The sequence below is a fragment of the Eschrichtius robustus genome, chromosome 5 (genome assembly GCF_028021215.1).
Source record: "Eschrichtius robustus isolate mEscRob2 chromosome 5, mEscRob2.pri, whole genome shotgun sequence".
In the NCBI taxonomy this organism is placed as follows: domain Eukaryota; kingdom Metazoa; phylum Chordata; class Mammalia; order Artiodactyla; family Eschrichtiidae; genus Eschrichtius; species Eschrichtius robustus.
The window spans coordinates 26,565,319-26,580,385 of record NC_090828.1 but is presented as its reverse complement, the minus strand read 5'-3'; the positions used below and the strand labels follow the sequence as shown (position 1 = coordinate 26,580,385).

The 15,067-nt window shown below is 34.3% G+C and overlaps 1 protein-coding gene across 1 annotated transcript in view; it reads left to right on the top strand.

The window, feature by feature from the left end:
* The window catches only part of CPS1 (carbamoyl-phosphate synthase 1), a 158,479-nt gene that overhangs the window by 56,725 nt on the left and 86,687 nt on the right, over positions 1–15,067 (top strand). The window contains exons 12-17 of the mRNA XM_068544532.1: positions 180–257; positions 2,020–2,118; positions 3,763–3,858; positions 6,804–6,993; positions 7,996–8,153; positions 9,795–9,923. Coding sequence (XP_068400633.1) covers positions 180–257; positions 2,020–2,118; positions 3,763–3,858; positions 6,804–6,993; positions 7,996–8,153; positions 9,795–9,923 — 750 coding nt within the window. The remainder of the gene's footprint in view (positions 1–179; positions 258–2,019; positions 2,119–3,762; positions 3,859–6,803; positions 6,994–7,995; positions 8,154–9,794; positions 9,924–15,067) is intronic.

Genomic DNA, 15,067 nt, shown 5'->3' with positions numbered 1-15,067 from the left:
AACCACACCAGTTGAATCTTTATTGGCCTATTTTTATTAGTACTGTTTGTTTTTAGAATGTTCTCAAACTTTTAACTTAATTTTTAAAGTTTGAACTTTATTGTCCACTGAATCATACGTAGTCCTGGTTGACATTCTTTGTTACTGAAGGAATTTCTTCCCATTTCTTTTTCCTTTAGGGGATTATGCATGAGAGCAAACCCTTCTTTGGTGTGCAGTTCCACCCAGAAGTCAGCCCAGGGCCAACAGACACTGAGGTATGTCAGAAAGATGAGGCCTATTATATATTAAAAATTTTTAAATCAGAAATATATTTATGTGAAAAACTGAGAAACCAAAATAATCACCTGGGTGGTCTTAGTACAGAACATTCTTAAAAAGAGTGCTTTGATAATGCCCATATTGTAAGAAAATTTCCCCATGAATATCATGGAGGAAATTTCTATCTTTTTAAACAGTTAAAGTGGGAAAGCGCTTAAGAAACTGATGCAATGTGATTTTTATTTAAATGATTATCATTCTAATATATTTAGTTCTGAAATTTACAATTGTGGTACTATGCAAATGAATTCCCTCTTGCTATCTCGTTCTCATAACTGAAATGAAATTTTAATCCCCCATCTGTGACTTCACAAAAACCCCTATGGCAACTGGTTGCGTAGCCACGAAGGAAGAATAAACAGCAGCAGGAACAGGAAGAAGGTCAGGGGTGTCAGGAGGGGAGAGGGTATACGTGCACATACATATGAGTCAGATGGCTTAAGAAAAGAACCATAAGGAATGCTTAGAGGAGTTTTGTTTTTAATTTAAATATTTTTACTTTTTTGTGTGAGCTTCTGGTTCAATGTTCAAGAACATCTTTCCAAACAAGAGCTTGTGGTGATACTCAGAAAAGTCTGGGAAGTCTGAAGTGACTCTTCCTCTTCTATACCCTAGGGCCTCCAGTAGTAATGCTGACAATTTTTCCTTGTCAGCAGATGCTCTCAGAAAAGACACCTAGGTAAAACAAAGAGGAGAATAAAAATTTTCCCATTGTAGACTCTACTTCCTCATCCCTGAGCTGCCTTTTCAGATATTTGTATTTTGTTCTTGTTTTAATATTATTAGGAAAGAATGGTTCTTAATAGCCAAAGTCACTACAACATTACCTACCCGTGATGACACTCAAAAATAAAATTTAGTTTTGTATATCTATTGCCTAATGCATGTTAATAGTTTTTTAACTTAAAATTTAAATTATTTGCCTATAGTAGGACTTCAGATTAGGAACACTGAAATTAAGATATGTGATATCCAGTATCACTTAGTTCTTTTTTTCTCCTGTCCTGCCAAATAGTTGCAAAATAAATATCTTTGTTGAAATTTGTCACGTCTAGTGCAACAGTGGAAGTAAATCATTGATAAAGTTTAAGAATAACCTTAGAGATATTTTTATACATAATACAATCTTTAGAGATATTTTTGACCTGATAGAAAATTTAAATATCCAGTTATTTCTAACTTTAGGGTGCATAAGTAATATAGCTTCATTTTTTTTTTTTTGCATAGTTAGAATTTTATTTAGAAGAAGAAAATGATTCATAATTAAGGGGCTGAAACTGACATTCTCAGAAGGCATTATTTGAAATGTTCATTCTCTGCTGAAAACTTTTTTTTTTTTACATCTTTACTAGATTATAATTGCTTTATAATGTTGTGTTAGTTTCTGCTGTACAACAAAGTGAATCAGCTATATGTATACCTATATTGAAAACTTTCTTTTAATAGGATTTGACATGAGCAGTTAGAAGTGTTTATTTGATCTAATTCTTATAGTAGTAAATATTTAGTTTTGCCAGCTTTGGCAAAACAAAAACAAAAACAAAAAAACCCAAAAAACAAATACTGCATAGCAATACTTATCCTAAAAATTTATTTGTTGCTTATCTAAAGTTCAACTTGAACTGGGTATACTGTATTTTATCTGAGAATTTTGTGAATTTTGAAACTTCTAACTAGTTGGCTATATTTTTTTTCTAGTACCTGTTTGATTCCTTTTTCTCACTGATAAAGAAGGAGAAAGGTACCACAATTACATCAGTTCTACCGAAGCCAGCCCTAGTAGCGTCTCGAGTTGAGGTCAGTATATGTGGGCTTCCTTTTGGTTTATGTATTTTGGATTTTCTCTATTGTGTGATGACTTCTTTTTTAAGTGAATGATGTAAACCTTTTTGATGTCTATGAAAAATGATTGGTAATATTGCAATCACCCATCATTTTAGCATCTAATTATTTGGTCTGTTCTAGATGATTCATTGGATGTTCATTGGAATCTTCATGTTTTGATTTAAAAATCATATCTTTTAAAGTTCACTTCTTCTAGAACATTTGTAATGAAAATAATTTAATAGAGAATAAGGTTTAATTTAGTTTCAAATTTGATATATTTTCCATTACTCAATAAACCATAGCCCTATGTATGCTTGAGATACAGTTCAGACTACAGAATCATTATAGATGATAGAAATTTTTGTTTCAATGAAAAACCCAAGCAAACCTTTGGACAACCCAATACCTCTAAAGAGCAGATAGATAAGGGTTAATATAGTGTAAGACTTGACTCCTTATTTGTTTGAATATGTATTTAATATGGAAGGGTTTCTACGCATTTCCTTCATCGTTAAGGCACACCCACACCCACACCTTTATTACATAAAATTTAGAAGGGTGTATGTATATTTTTAAGTATATATATAATCCTCTTTTTATGAACAAAAAGAATTGATTTATATGTTTACATGAAATGATAAATTGAGTTAGATGGTTTGTTTTAAAGATTTCTATGACAGCCTTTTTTCCTGAGATGGAGAGATGGGAGGTAATCCAGCCACTCAATGTGGAATCAAACTGTGGATTCTTGGTAGCTAAAGAAGCCACCCCACCATACAGTGTATTTCTCAAAATATCAACTCATGTTTTTCAGATGCTTTTCTTTTTTTAAATAGTGAGGGAAAAGTGTAATTTGGGATTCTACATTGCATTGCACATAGTAGGCACTCCATAAATACAAAACAAGTTTCCCAAGTCCTTGTCTCTTGCAGTGACCTAGAACATCTTTCTCCTCTGAAGGGCTTGGCAGTTGTGGTTAAAAAATAAGCAGAATTATTATTTGCTTGAAATCATATATACAATTTGTATGAATTTCAGTATGCTGCCAAAATATGATCTTTTCATTACTGTATTTTCTGTAAATATTTCTGGACTGAACTGCAAAGTAAAGGCAAAATGTAAGTATGAAGGTGTCCCTGTGTCCCCTTGCCTCCTGTGTTTTCTCTTCGTTTGTTAGGAAGGGCTTGTTTGTATTTATGCCTATTCTTTGTCCAGTGGAAACCCATGGACATTTAGTCAATTAAATTTTAAGGAGATTTTTATCTAAAAATTATATATATAAATTATATTTATTATATATACACATATAGATATACATTTCCATATATATTTATGTAGTTATTTTTAGATATTTATATATGTTTAATTAAAATGTAGACCTCTTCCAAAAAGTTTTTACTTAAGTGAAAAAAACCATGATCTTTGGAAATTCCTTTTTGAAATTAGAGATGTTTAAATTGTTGGTCTTTTTACTCATATTATGTATATTTCAAAACATTGTACTTTAAATCACCACATAAACACAGACAATATAGTTTATCTTTCCCATACTTAACAATGACTAATTTCCCCATCTTAATAATAAAAGCAATGCTATCTTCTTATTGCTTACAGGTTTCCAAAGTCCTTATCCTAGGATCCGGAGGTCTGTCCATTGGTCAGGCAGGTGAATTTGATTACTCGGGATCGCAAGCTGTAAAAGCCATGAAGGTGAGAGACTCTGATCTTTGCTGGAATTAATATACACTCCCTTTAATGAGTCTAATTAGTATTTTATAATTTAGATTTATGACACTACCTCTTTTCAAAGTCACTATAATTAATTTCCTTCCACATCTTATATGAAAGGAAGTTTGATCACAGACAAGATTTTTAACTTAAATGTGCACACCTGCAAATTAAGAAGGTTGGATTGATCTCCAGAATTATCTATGTTATCACCTATTTATATTGAAAACATAAATCTACACTTATAAATGTTACTCAGTGAGGCAGTGAGCTTTTAAAACATATTTGTCTTTTGTGTGAAAGAGGGAATTTGGGTATCCCTGGTGCTCTAAAGTACTTCAAGTGTTCTACAGGATGCTTCAGGCATCTCTTTGGTTGAAAGGGGGAAGATCCAGCTGGAGGAACAAAGGCAACAATGCCTTTTGTTCAAGCTTTAGAAGTTATTGCAGGTCACCTAATTCCCCCATCTGTGACTTGGACTGGATAACCTACCAGGAAGGTATGGCTGGATTTTCAAGTGGAATAGAGGGTTTGATACCTAAGTTGGGAAGAATATCCTCCCTGTTTCTTCAGAGTCTCTCGAAATCTCCCCAACCTTTATCATAGTAAAATAAAGCTTTAGAAAACTGACACTGTAAGTGTAAGATATTTCTATTGAAGAGCTAACTTGGCTTCTCTTTGGTGTCCTTATTTTCCAGGATAGTCCCCATTTTGGTGCTAATCAAGCCATCCAAAGTCAATGTGAGCTCTCTGTGACCTTGCCACAGGCTTTGTGGTGTCAAGCCACTCTTACCAAGAGACCTGGCTAGGAGAGAGCAACATAGGAAAGGAAGCAGGAGACTAGGACAACCAACAAGAAAAACAGTTGGCCAAAATTTTCCTTTTTTTCCTTTGCTTTATTCAGTATTCTATATACAGAGATTTTCACCTGACAGATGTCTGTTGAAAACAGACACAACCCCCCAATTACCTTACTCATCTTCCCATTTGTTTTTATTTTTAATACTCTTCTCCATACACCCATGGATGTTCACCCCATGCACACATGTTTTTTGTGTACATTTTCAAAGTGTGCTTTATTTCATTGTATTCAGATTCCATTTATCTTTAGATAGATAATTAGTGGGTATCCAATGGTTCAGATTGGTTGGAACACAGTCTAAGTGTGTTAAGGGTTTAGAACACATTTAAGTAGCATGCAATTTTTTATCCTATTTGGTAGTTTTGTAAAGAATTAATGTTTTCATAGGTTGTATTTTTTATATGCATTACATCCAAAAGGTGAAGTTATTGATTTGAACTGAAGAATAGGAATTATTTGATATAGTATTGTGATTAAGAGGTTAATAAAGATGAATTTACGCACTAAGTATTTTTAAAAACTTAGATTGTGCATAAATTATAGCTGGAATTATATTAGAAAAAAATGATGTAACATTTATTAAAATGGTTTGAATAGACACTCATCACATGAATTTATGGGACCTTTTCCTATGTAATTTGATTTATAAAAATAGCTATATTCATTGTATAGCACATGCAGGAAAATATTTAACAAATATACCTATCCATTGGTACTTTTCTCTAGTAGTGAGACGTTCTATAACTTCTGTTTATGATGTGCTCTCCGTTTGGACTCAATTATTTAAATTCTAACCCATATTTTAAATGCATTTGCTTATCTATATGTATCTATTCAATATTTTGTTAACAATACTCTGTAAAATAGTTCCTTACGATCTTAGAGAGGACTCATATTGAGGAAAGGGCGTAGAACTTGAGTCATAAGACTTGGATTAGAGCCCTAATTTTGTCATTTATCAGCTGTATGATCTTTGGCAGGTCACTTAACCTTACTGAATCTCAGTTTCTTCATCTGTAAGGTGAAAATTTCTTTTATAGTCTTGCTATAAAAATCAAGTAAATTAACAAAAAAGTACACTACAAGTTTTAAGGCACTATTTGAATTTAAAGTAGTATGAAATATATTTAATTTTTCATTTGGATCCACCGCACCCCCAAGGATATGTAGGGCTTTCAATGATGATTTCTATACTTTCATATGAATATTTTGTTGACTTTTTAGAAGACTTCAAAATTGACATGCTAATAGGTAAAAAAACAAGAACCATTTGGCCGGATTTCATAATAATTAGTTTACTAAATGTCACCCTCATCCTGGTCTATAAAGCTATTATCCTTAGTAGCCTACATGAAGAATTATTTTAGGGGTCTCTCCAGATGTCAGGAATGAGATAGGGCTATGAATATCTTCACACACACACAAATTTTTATTTTTTATTTTTAGCCATACGGTCAATTTTCTTTTTATATAATATGTATAAACAGTTGTATAATGCTCTTTGTCAAAGCACTACAGCAGGCATGAAAATCTAAAGAAAATGGAAACCAGCAGAAGGCTCTCAGTGCTTCCAGCTAGAAGGGAACACGTTATCTTGGATTTAAAACGTATGCTCGGTGCTGTTCTTCAATAAACGTTAGAAAAGGAAGCAGCTTTGATGCTGCCTTTTTTCCATTTTATGTTTTACTCATTCAAAAAAATTTGGAATATTTTATTCTTTTAAGGTCGACTGAGCTGTAAAATTGAGTAGTATTTGTGGACCTCCAGTCAAATTCTATAGAAAACATCTCCAGCTTTCCTTGATACCTACAGTGACAAGGAATTCAGGGTGATCCTCATGAGGTAGCCAGCTCTTTTTGGATAGTTTTATTTTCAAGCACTTTTCTTCCTTCCTTTTACCAAATGTTTGTCATCCTTTAACTTCCATTCACACTGGTTCCATTACTGATCTCTAGAGCCCACAGAATAACCTAAAAGTTTTGTTACCTGATAATACCCTTCATTTGAATATGATTTTTCTCTTTAGACCATATATTGAGATTCTAGATCTTTTTGTTTCTTTCAGGAAGAAAATGTCAAAACTGTCCTGATGAACCCAAACATTGCATCGGTGCAAACCAATGAAGTGGGCTTAAAGCAAGCAGATACTGTCTACTTCCTCCCCATCACCCCTCAGTTTGTCACAGAGGTTATCAAGGCAGAACGGCCAGATGGATTAATTCTAGGCATGGGTGGCCAGACAGCTCTGAACTGTGGTGAGTTCTTTTAAGTTTATTTGCAGAGTTTTGGTTCACACACTTATATATAATATTTTTTTGTTTGAATTTATTTAGCAGTTGTGCTCTGTGTGTTCATAAAAGTAAAGTTTTCTGCTGTGTGAGGAAGCTTAGTAAACAGCCACCTGAAAATGTCACATGATGAACATTACCAGTTTATTTCACAGAACAGCTGGGGGACAAAAAGAAACCTTTTGCTTTAATGCTCCAGGGTGACTGAGTAGGTTTTTTGAGTCCCTCTCCTCCATCCCAGGATACTGCTTTTCTCTGTTACCAGTGAAACTCCGAGAACTACTATGAGTGAAAAAGGGGAATTAACATTGATTAAGTGCTCTGTGCTCTTATGTATCAGCCCTGTGACATTTGACTTTCACATATATTTTCATGTTTACATAAATCAGTCTCTCTACCATCCCTTCATGCATCTGCTGAGTCCAATGCTCTGTCCTATTTAAAATATTTCAAACCTTTAGAATTAGATCATGAATGAGAATCTCATTGGCTAGTTTGGGTAAGCAGTTGGTGATATAATTTGTATGTCAACTATAAAAAACAGCCAAAGTTAGATGTTAAGTTAGTGGGAACACAAACAATTTTGTTAATTTTTAACCTAGATAGATACCCACATCACTGAGATTATTTACATAAGAGAAGCTCATATAGGAATAGACCTTCCTTAGAAGGAAATGAAATATACTAAAATCTTAAGGCTCACTGTAATCCTATGATTTTTATTAATGAGAATAATAAAAATCATTTGGAGAAGGTGATAATATACATAACAGTAGCACCAGCAAAATGTTTTGCTAAAATGTCTTCAGAATTTTTCTTTCAAAAATTTTTTTACTCTAAGTGCAATTCTGTTGTGGACTCTGGTGGCTTTTTGGAGTTAAGATTTTTTTTTTTTAAAGTTGTATTCAGATATCTGTTATAGAAAACATAAGAGTTTGATAAAAACAGATTTATTTTGTTTTTCTGTAGGAGTGGAACTATTTAAGAGAGGTGTGCTCAAGGAATATGGCGTGAAAGTCCTGGGAACCTCAGTTGAATCCATTATGGCCACAGAAGATAGACAGCTGTTCTCAGACAAACTAAACGAGATTAATGAAAAGATTGCTCCAAGCTTTGCAGTGGAATCGGTAAGAAATCTTTGTTCTGGAGAAACAGGACCATTATGTGTCTTGCGTTGTAGAGAGAATGATTTGTCATGCCTAAAAATAATAAAGTATTATATTTGTATATGTTATCTTCCAGAAATGTGTTATTACTTCAGACATTGTGTATTAATTGTGGCATTCAATGCTAAAACATTAAGGACAGGTATTAATAGTTTATTTTTATGAAAAGGGAAGCATAAGCTCAAAGATGATGTGGTTTATCAATGGCTGAAGTGACCTGAGTATCAAATCTCCTGAATCAAAACAAAGAACCATATCAACTTGCAATGCCAAAGTAATTTTTACCTTCTTCCTGGGATCAGTCACACATTTTGTTAAGTGCAAATGTCCTGCAAATGGGAAATGGTTGAACTTAAATTTTTTTTTAGGGACTTCCCTGGTGGTCCAGTGGTTGTCTCTGTGTTTCCACTGCAGGGGGCACAGATTTGATCCCTGGGTGAGGAAGTAAGATCCTGCATGCCGTGCAGCATGGCCAAAAAATAAACAAACAATTTTTTTTTTTGTTAGAATGGAATAAACATTTTACAATAAAATTATCTAGAAAAAAAAGCTATTGGATCTAATCAGTAATATTTATGACTGAGAAACCTGTGGCTTAGATGGTTAAAGAGGACAGATTGTTTTGCATTTCTCTTAATCATTTTCCATTGTATCCTGTGCCTATTGATGGGCTATTACGAGGTGCCAGGAAAAGATCAGCTTCCTGTACATCTCTTTTTGTCCGTGGCTTTATTCCTGATTTCAGTCAGTGAAATGGGGGTACTGGAGACAGTTTCTGATGCAACTTCCTCAGTGTAGAAATAGGCAAATCCTCTGGGATAAGGCAAGTACTGCTGGGACAACTAAAAATGGGCTATGTATGTTTTCAGAAAAGCATGCTATCAAGTATATAGCAAGTTGCAAAGCTGTCAATCAGGAGCAATCCCAGGATAGCTCTGCTGAACATGTGGAAAGCTCCTGCCATACATTTATTCTTTCATTGCCAGATTTAATTATGTCCTTGCTTCCTTAGGATGAGAAACAGGCATATGGGAAAGGTGTAATTACATTCCCATTGGTAGTGTAATAATATTCCATGACAGAAAAATGTAGCCAACATATGCTGTATTCTGTAAGTTAAAAAAAAAAATCCCAAGCTTCTGAGACTACTCTCTGACTGAACTTGAAAAATGAAAAATCTCTTTCTATATAATATTCCTAATGGCTTATTGCAGTAATATCAAGTTAGATTCTGTAGTAGAAAACCTTGTTTTGTTAAGAGACGAAGACTTTTAAACTGAACTTAAAAATTCAATATAGCTCCCATTCTCAAATTAATGGCAACTATCTCACCTCTGGCCATTGTTTTATTTTTTATATTGCAAAATAAAATTTACCCCAAAGGTGTTAAAAAAGAGCCTTCACTGTATATTAAAAAATTCTAAAATTTAACTTAAAATTTGTAAAATAACACTTGGTTTTCAGAAGGAGATAAGGGAATAATAGAACATTTCCATAGTCATTTTTTCCAAATAAACTGATTTACCTGAATTACCAGACTCTCTTGGTTGGTCTTTTCTACTGTCAGCTTTTAAAACTTTGAGTCCTTGTTCTTGTTGACAGATTGAGGATGCACTGAAGGCGGCAGACGCCATTGGCTACCCGGTAATGATCCGTTCTGCCTATGCCCTGGGCGGGTTAGGCTCAGGCATATGTCCTAATAGGGAGATCTTACTGGACCTCAGCACAAAGGTATGTGTTTTCGCAGACCAAATTCTGACCCGCCAAGAAAACTCCCTGATATAGTCTTTCAATTAGAGAAAGTTATGTAGATAAGAAATAACCTTTTCTCTGTTTATAAATCACTGCCACATCTCTAAACTGTTGTCCAAGAGATGACGGACACTTTTGAAAGGGAAATACAGTGCAATTACTTACACTGGAACATAGCATTAACCCAAAGTCCGTCTTTACTGTACTGTCTATTGATTTCACTGATAGGCAGTCAATCCAGTTCCATCTCCCTCTGCTACAAAATCTGCTCCAAAACACCCATCATGCTACAATATATTTTAGTGGTTTAAAAAAAAACACAATATAATGTCCCATTTTGCCATTATCTTTTGAAACAATAAGACATGGATGACATCCGGTAAGGGAAATAAAACACATTGAGTAGTTTAGCTTTACCTCAAATTCAGGTGTTTAAAATATATACAATATAAACCTCTTAGTACTATGAATGAGTGATTACTCTGCCAACTGCCACACACATATATAAGCAAAAGTGAAATCTGAGTGCTTACCATTTACATAAAAATCACTTTATTTCTGAATACTCCTTTTCTTAAGTATTAAAGGGAGGATCTTGAAAATTAAGATATGCTTCAAAAAATGAATTAGAGATTAACACAGAAATCATGCTTCATGAAATCAGCAACTTTTGCCCACACTCTACTCCCACAGAATAGAGCAGTGCCTTGCAATACTGGGGCTCAGTAAGTGCTTGTTGAATGAATGAATATGTGTGTGGGCAAAGAGGCTCATGTAACTTTCCATGTAGCAGTTATGGATGTGAAGCTGACAGAATTATTGTGACGGCTATTTTTAGGGGTGCTGAGTAAATATCAAGCAGAGTTTATACCTTTATCATTATTTACTTTTTAGAGTGAAAAAGAATGAGCCCTTGAATTGTTGACGTAAGATTTTGAGAACAAACAAATAAAATTAAATGTATTTTAATAACTGCAATGACAAACATACATGTCTACAAATTGGATTGAGTTTTTCTAAAGTTGCCAAAACCCCTCCCCAAAAGGGAAACATATCTAATATAAATGTTCCTTGTTTCCATCTGGACTTCTGAATCATGTATTTAAAGAAAAGACATGTTTATGGAGGTATACATTTTTTTCAAATGTTCCTTGTTTCCATCTGGACTTCTGAATCATGTATTTAAAGAAAAGACATGTTTATGGAGGTATACATTTTTTTCCTCTACCATATTAGATGTTCCCAATGTTTTTATTTTTTTAAATTTTTAAATTTTTTTTACATCTTTATTGGACTATAATTGCTTTACAATGGTGTGTTAGTTTCTGCTTTATAACAAACTGAATCAGCTATACATATACATATATCCCCATATCTCCTCCCTCTTGCATCTCCTTCCCTCCCATCCTCCCTATCCCACCCCCTAGGTGGTCACAAAGCACCGAGCTGATCTCCCTGTGCTATGTGGCTGCTTCCCACTAGCTATCCATTTTACATTTGGTAGTGTATATATGTCCATGCCACTCTCTCACTTTGTCCCAGCTTACCCTTACCCCTCCCTGTGTCCTCAAGGCCATTCTCTACGTCTGCATCTTTATTACTGTCCTGCCCCTAGGTTTTTCAGAAACTTTTTTTTTTTTTTAGATTCCATATATATGTGTTAGCATATGGTATTTGTTTTTCTCTTTCTGACTTACTTCACTCTGTATGACAGATTCTATGTCCATCCACCTCACTACAAATAACTCAATTTCGTTTCTTTTTATGGCTGAGGAATATTCCATTGTATATATGTGCCACTTCTTCTATATCCATTCATCTGTCGATGGACACTTAGGTTGCTTCCATGTCCTGGCTATTCTAAATAGACCTGCAATGAACATTGTGGTACATGACTCTTTTTGAATTATGGTTTTCACAGGGCATATGCCCAGTAGTGGGATTGCTGGGTAGTATGGTAGTTCTATTTTTAGTTTTTTAAGGAACCTCCATACTGTTCTCCATAGTGGCTGTATCAGTTTACATTCCCACCAACAGTGCAAGAGGGTTCCCTTTTCTCCACACCCTCTCCAGCATTTATTGTTTGTAGATTTTTTGATGATGGCCATTCTGACTGGTGTGAGGTGATACCGCATTGTAGTTTTGATTTGCATTTCTCTAATGATTGGTGATGTTGAGCATTCTTTCAAGTGCTTGTTGACAATCTGTATATCTTCTTTGAAGAAATGTCTATTTAGGTCTTCTGCCAATTATTGGATTGGGTTGTTTTTTTTTTTTTTGATATTGAGCTGCATGAGCTGCTTGTAAATTTTGGAGATTAATCCTTTGTCAGTTGCTTCATTTGCAGATATTTTCTCCCATTCTGAGGGTTGTCTTTTTGTCTTGTTTATGATTTCCTTTGCTGTGCAAAAGCTTTTAAGTTGCATTAGGTTCCATTTGTTTATTTTTGTTTTGATTTTCATTTCTCTAGGAGGTGGGTCAAAAAGGATCTTGCTGTGATTTATGTCATAGAGGGTTCTACCTATGTTTTCCTCTAAGAGTTTGATAGTGTCTGGCCTTACATTTAGGTCTTTAATCCATTTTGAGTTTATTATTGTGTATGGTGTTAGGGAGTGTTCTAATTTCATTCTTTTACATGTAGCTGTCCAGTTTTCCCAGCATCACTTATTGAAGAGGCTGTCTTTTCTCCATTGTATATTTTTGCCTCCTTTATCAAAAACAGGGGGACCATATGTGTATGGGTTTATCTCTGGGCTTTCTATCCTGTTCCATTCATCTCTATTTCTGTTTTTGTGCCAGTACCATGCTGTCTTGATTACTGTAGCTTCGTGGTATAGTCTGAAGTCTGGGAGCCTGATTCCTTCAGATCTGTTTTTCTTTCTCAAGAGTGCTTTGGCTATTCGGGGTCTTTTTTGTTTCCATACAAATTGTGAAATCTTTTGTTCTAGTTCTGTGAAAAATGCCATTGGTAGTTTGATAAGGATTGCATTGAACCTGTAGATTCCTTTGGGTAGTATGGTCATTTTCACAAAGTTGATTCTTCCAATCCAAGAACATGGTATATCTCTCCATCTGTTTGTATCATCTTTAATTTCTTTCATCATGTCTTACAGTTTTCTGCAAACAGATCTTTTGTCGCCTTAGGTAGGTTTAATCCCAGGTATTTTATTCTTTTTGTTGCAGTGGTAAATGTGAGTGTTCCCTTAACTTCTCTTTCAGATTTTTCATCATTAGTGTATAAGAATGCAAGAGATTTCTGTGCATTACTTTTGTATCCTGCTACTTTACCAAATTCATTGATTAGCTCTAGTAATTTTCTGGTAGAGTCTTTAGGATTCTCTATGTATAGTGTCATGTCATCTGCAGACAGTGACAGCTTTACTTCTTCTTTTCCAATTTGGATTCCTTTCATTTCTTTTTCTTCTCTGATTGCGGTGGCTAAAACTTCCAAAGCTATGTTGAATAATAGTGGTGAGTGTGGGCAACCTTGTCTTGTTCCTGATCTTAGTGGAAATGGTTTCAGTTTTTCAGAATTGAGAACGATGTTGGCTGTGGGTTTGTCATATATGGCCTTTATTATGTTGAGATAAATTCCCTCTATGCCTGCTTTCTGGAGTGTTTTTATCATAAATGGGTGTTGAATTTTGTTGAAAGCTTGTTCTGCATCTATTGAGATGACCATATGATTTTTATACTTCAGTTTGTTAGTATGGTGTATCACATTGATTGATTTGCATATATTGAAGAATCCTTGCATTCCTAGATAAACCCCACTTGATCATGGTGTATGATCTCTTTAATGTGCTGCTGGATTCTGTTTGCTAGTATTTTGTTGAGGATTTTTGCATCTATGTTCAGCAGTGATATTGGCCTGTAGTTTTCTTTCTTTGTCACATCATTGTCTGGTTTTGGTATCAGGGTGATGGTGGCCTCATAGAATGAGTTGGGGAGAGTTCCTGCCTCTGCTATATTATGGAAGAGTTTTGGAAGGATAGGTGTTAGCTCTTCTCTAAATATTTGATAGAATTTGCCTGTGAAGCCATCTGGTCCTGAGCTTTTGTTTCTTGGAAGATTTTTAATCACAGTCTCAATTTCAGTGCTTGTGATTGGTCTGTTTATATTTTCTATTTCTTCCTGGTTCAGTCTCGGAAAGTTGTGCATTTCTAAGAATTTGTCCATTTCTTCCAGACTGTCCATTTTATTGGCATATAGTTGCTTGTAGTAATCTCTCATGATCCTTTGTATTTCTGCAGTGTCAGTTGTTACTTCTCCTTTTTCATTTCTAATTCTATTGATTTGAGTCGTCTCCCTTTTTTTCTTGATGAATCTGGCTAATGGTTTATCAATTTTGTCTATCTTCTCAAAGAACCAGCTGTTAGTTTTATTGATCTTTGCTGTTGTTTTCTTCTTTTATTTTTCATTTATTTCTGATCTGATCTTTATGATTTCTTTCGTTCTGCTAACTTTGGGGTTTTGTTCTTCTTTTTTCTCTAATCACTTTAGGTGTAAGGTTAGTTTGTTTATTTGAGGTGTTTCTTGTTTCCTGAGGTACGATTGTATTGCTATATACTTCCCTCCTAGAACTGCTTTTGCTGCATCCCATAGGTTTTGGGTCATCATGTTTTTATTGTCATTTGTTTCTAGGTATTTTTTGATTTTCTCTTTGATTTCTTCAGTGATCTTTTGGTTACTAAGCAGTGTATTTTTTACAGATTTTTTCCTGTAATTGATATCTAGTCTCATAGCATTGTGGTCGGAAAAGATACTTGATACAATTTCAATTTTCTTAAATTTGCCAATGGTTGATTTGTGACCCAAGATATGATCTATCCTGGAGAATGTTCCATGAGCACTTGAGAAGAAAGTGTATTCTCTTGTTTTTGGATGGAATGTCCTATAAATATCAATTAAGTCTTTCTTGTTTAATGTATCATTTAAAGCTTGTGTTGCCTTATTTATTTTAATATTGGATGACCTGTCCATTGGTGAAAGTGGGGTGTTAAAGTCCCCTACTATGATTGTGTTATTGTCGATTTCCTCTTTTATGGCTGTTAACATTTTCCTTATGTATTGAGGTGCTCCTACGTTGGGTGCATAAATATTTAAAATAGTTATATCTTCTT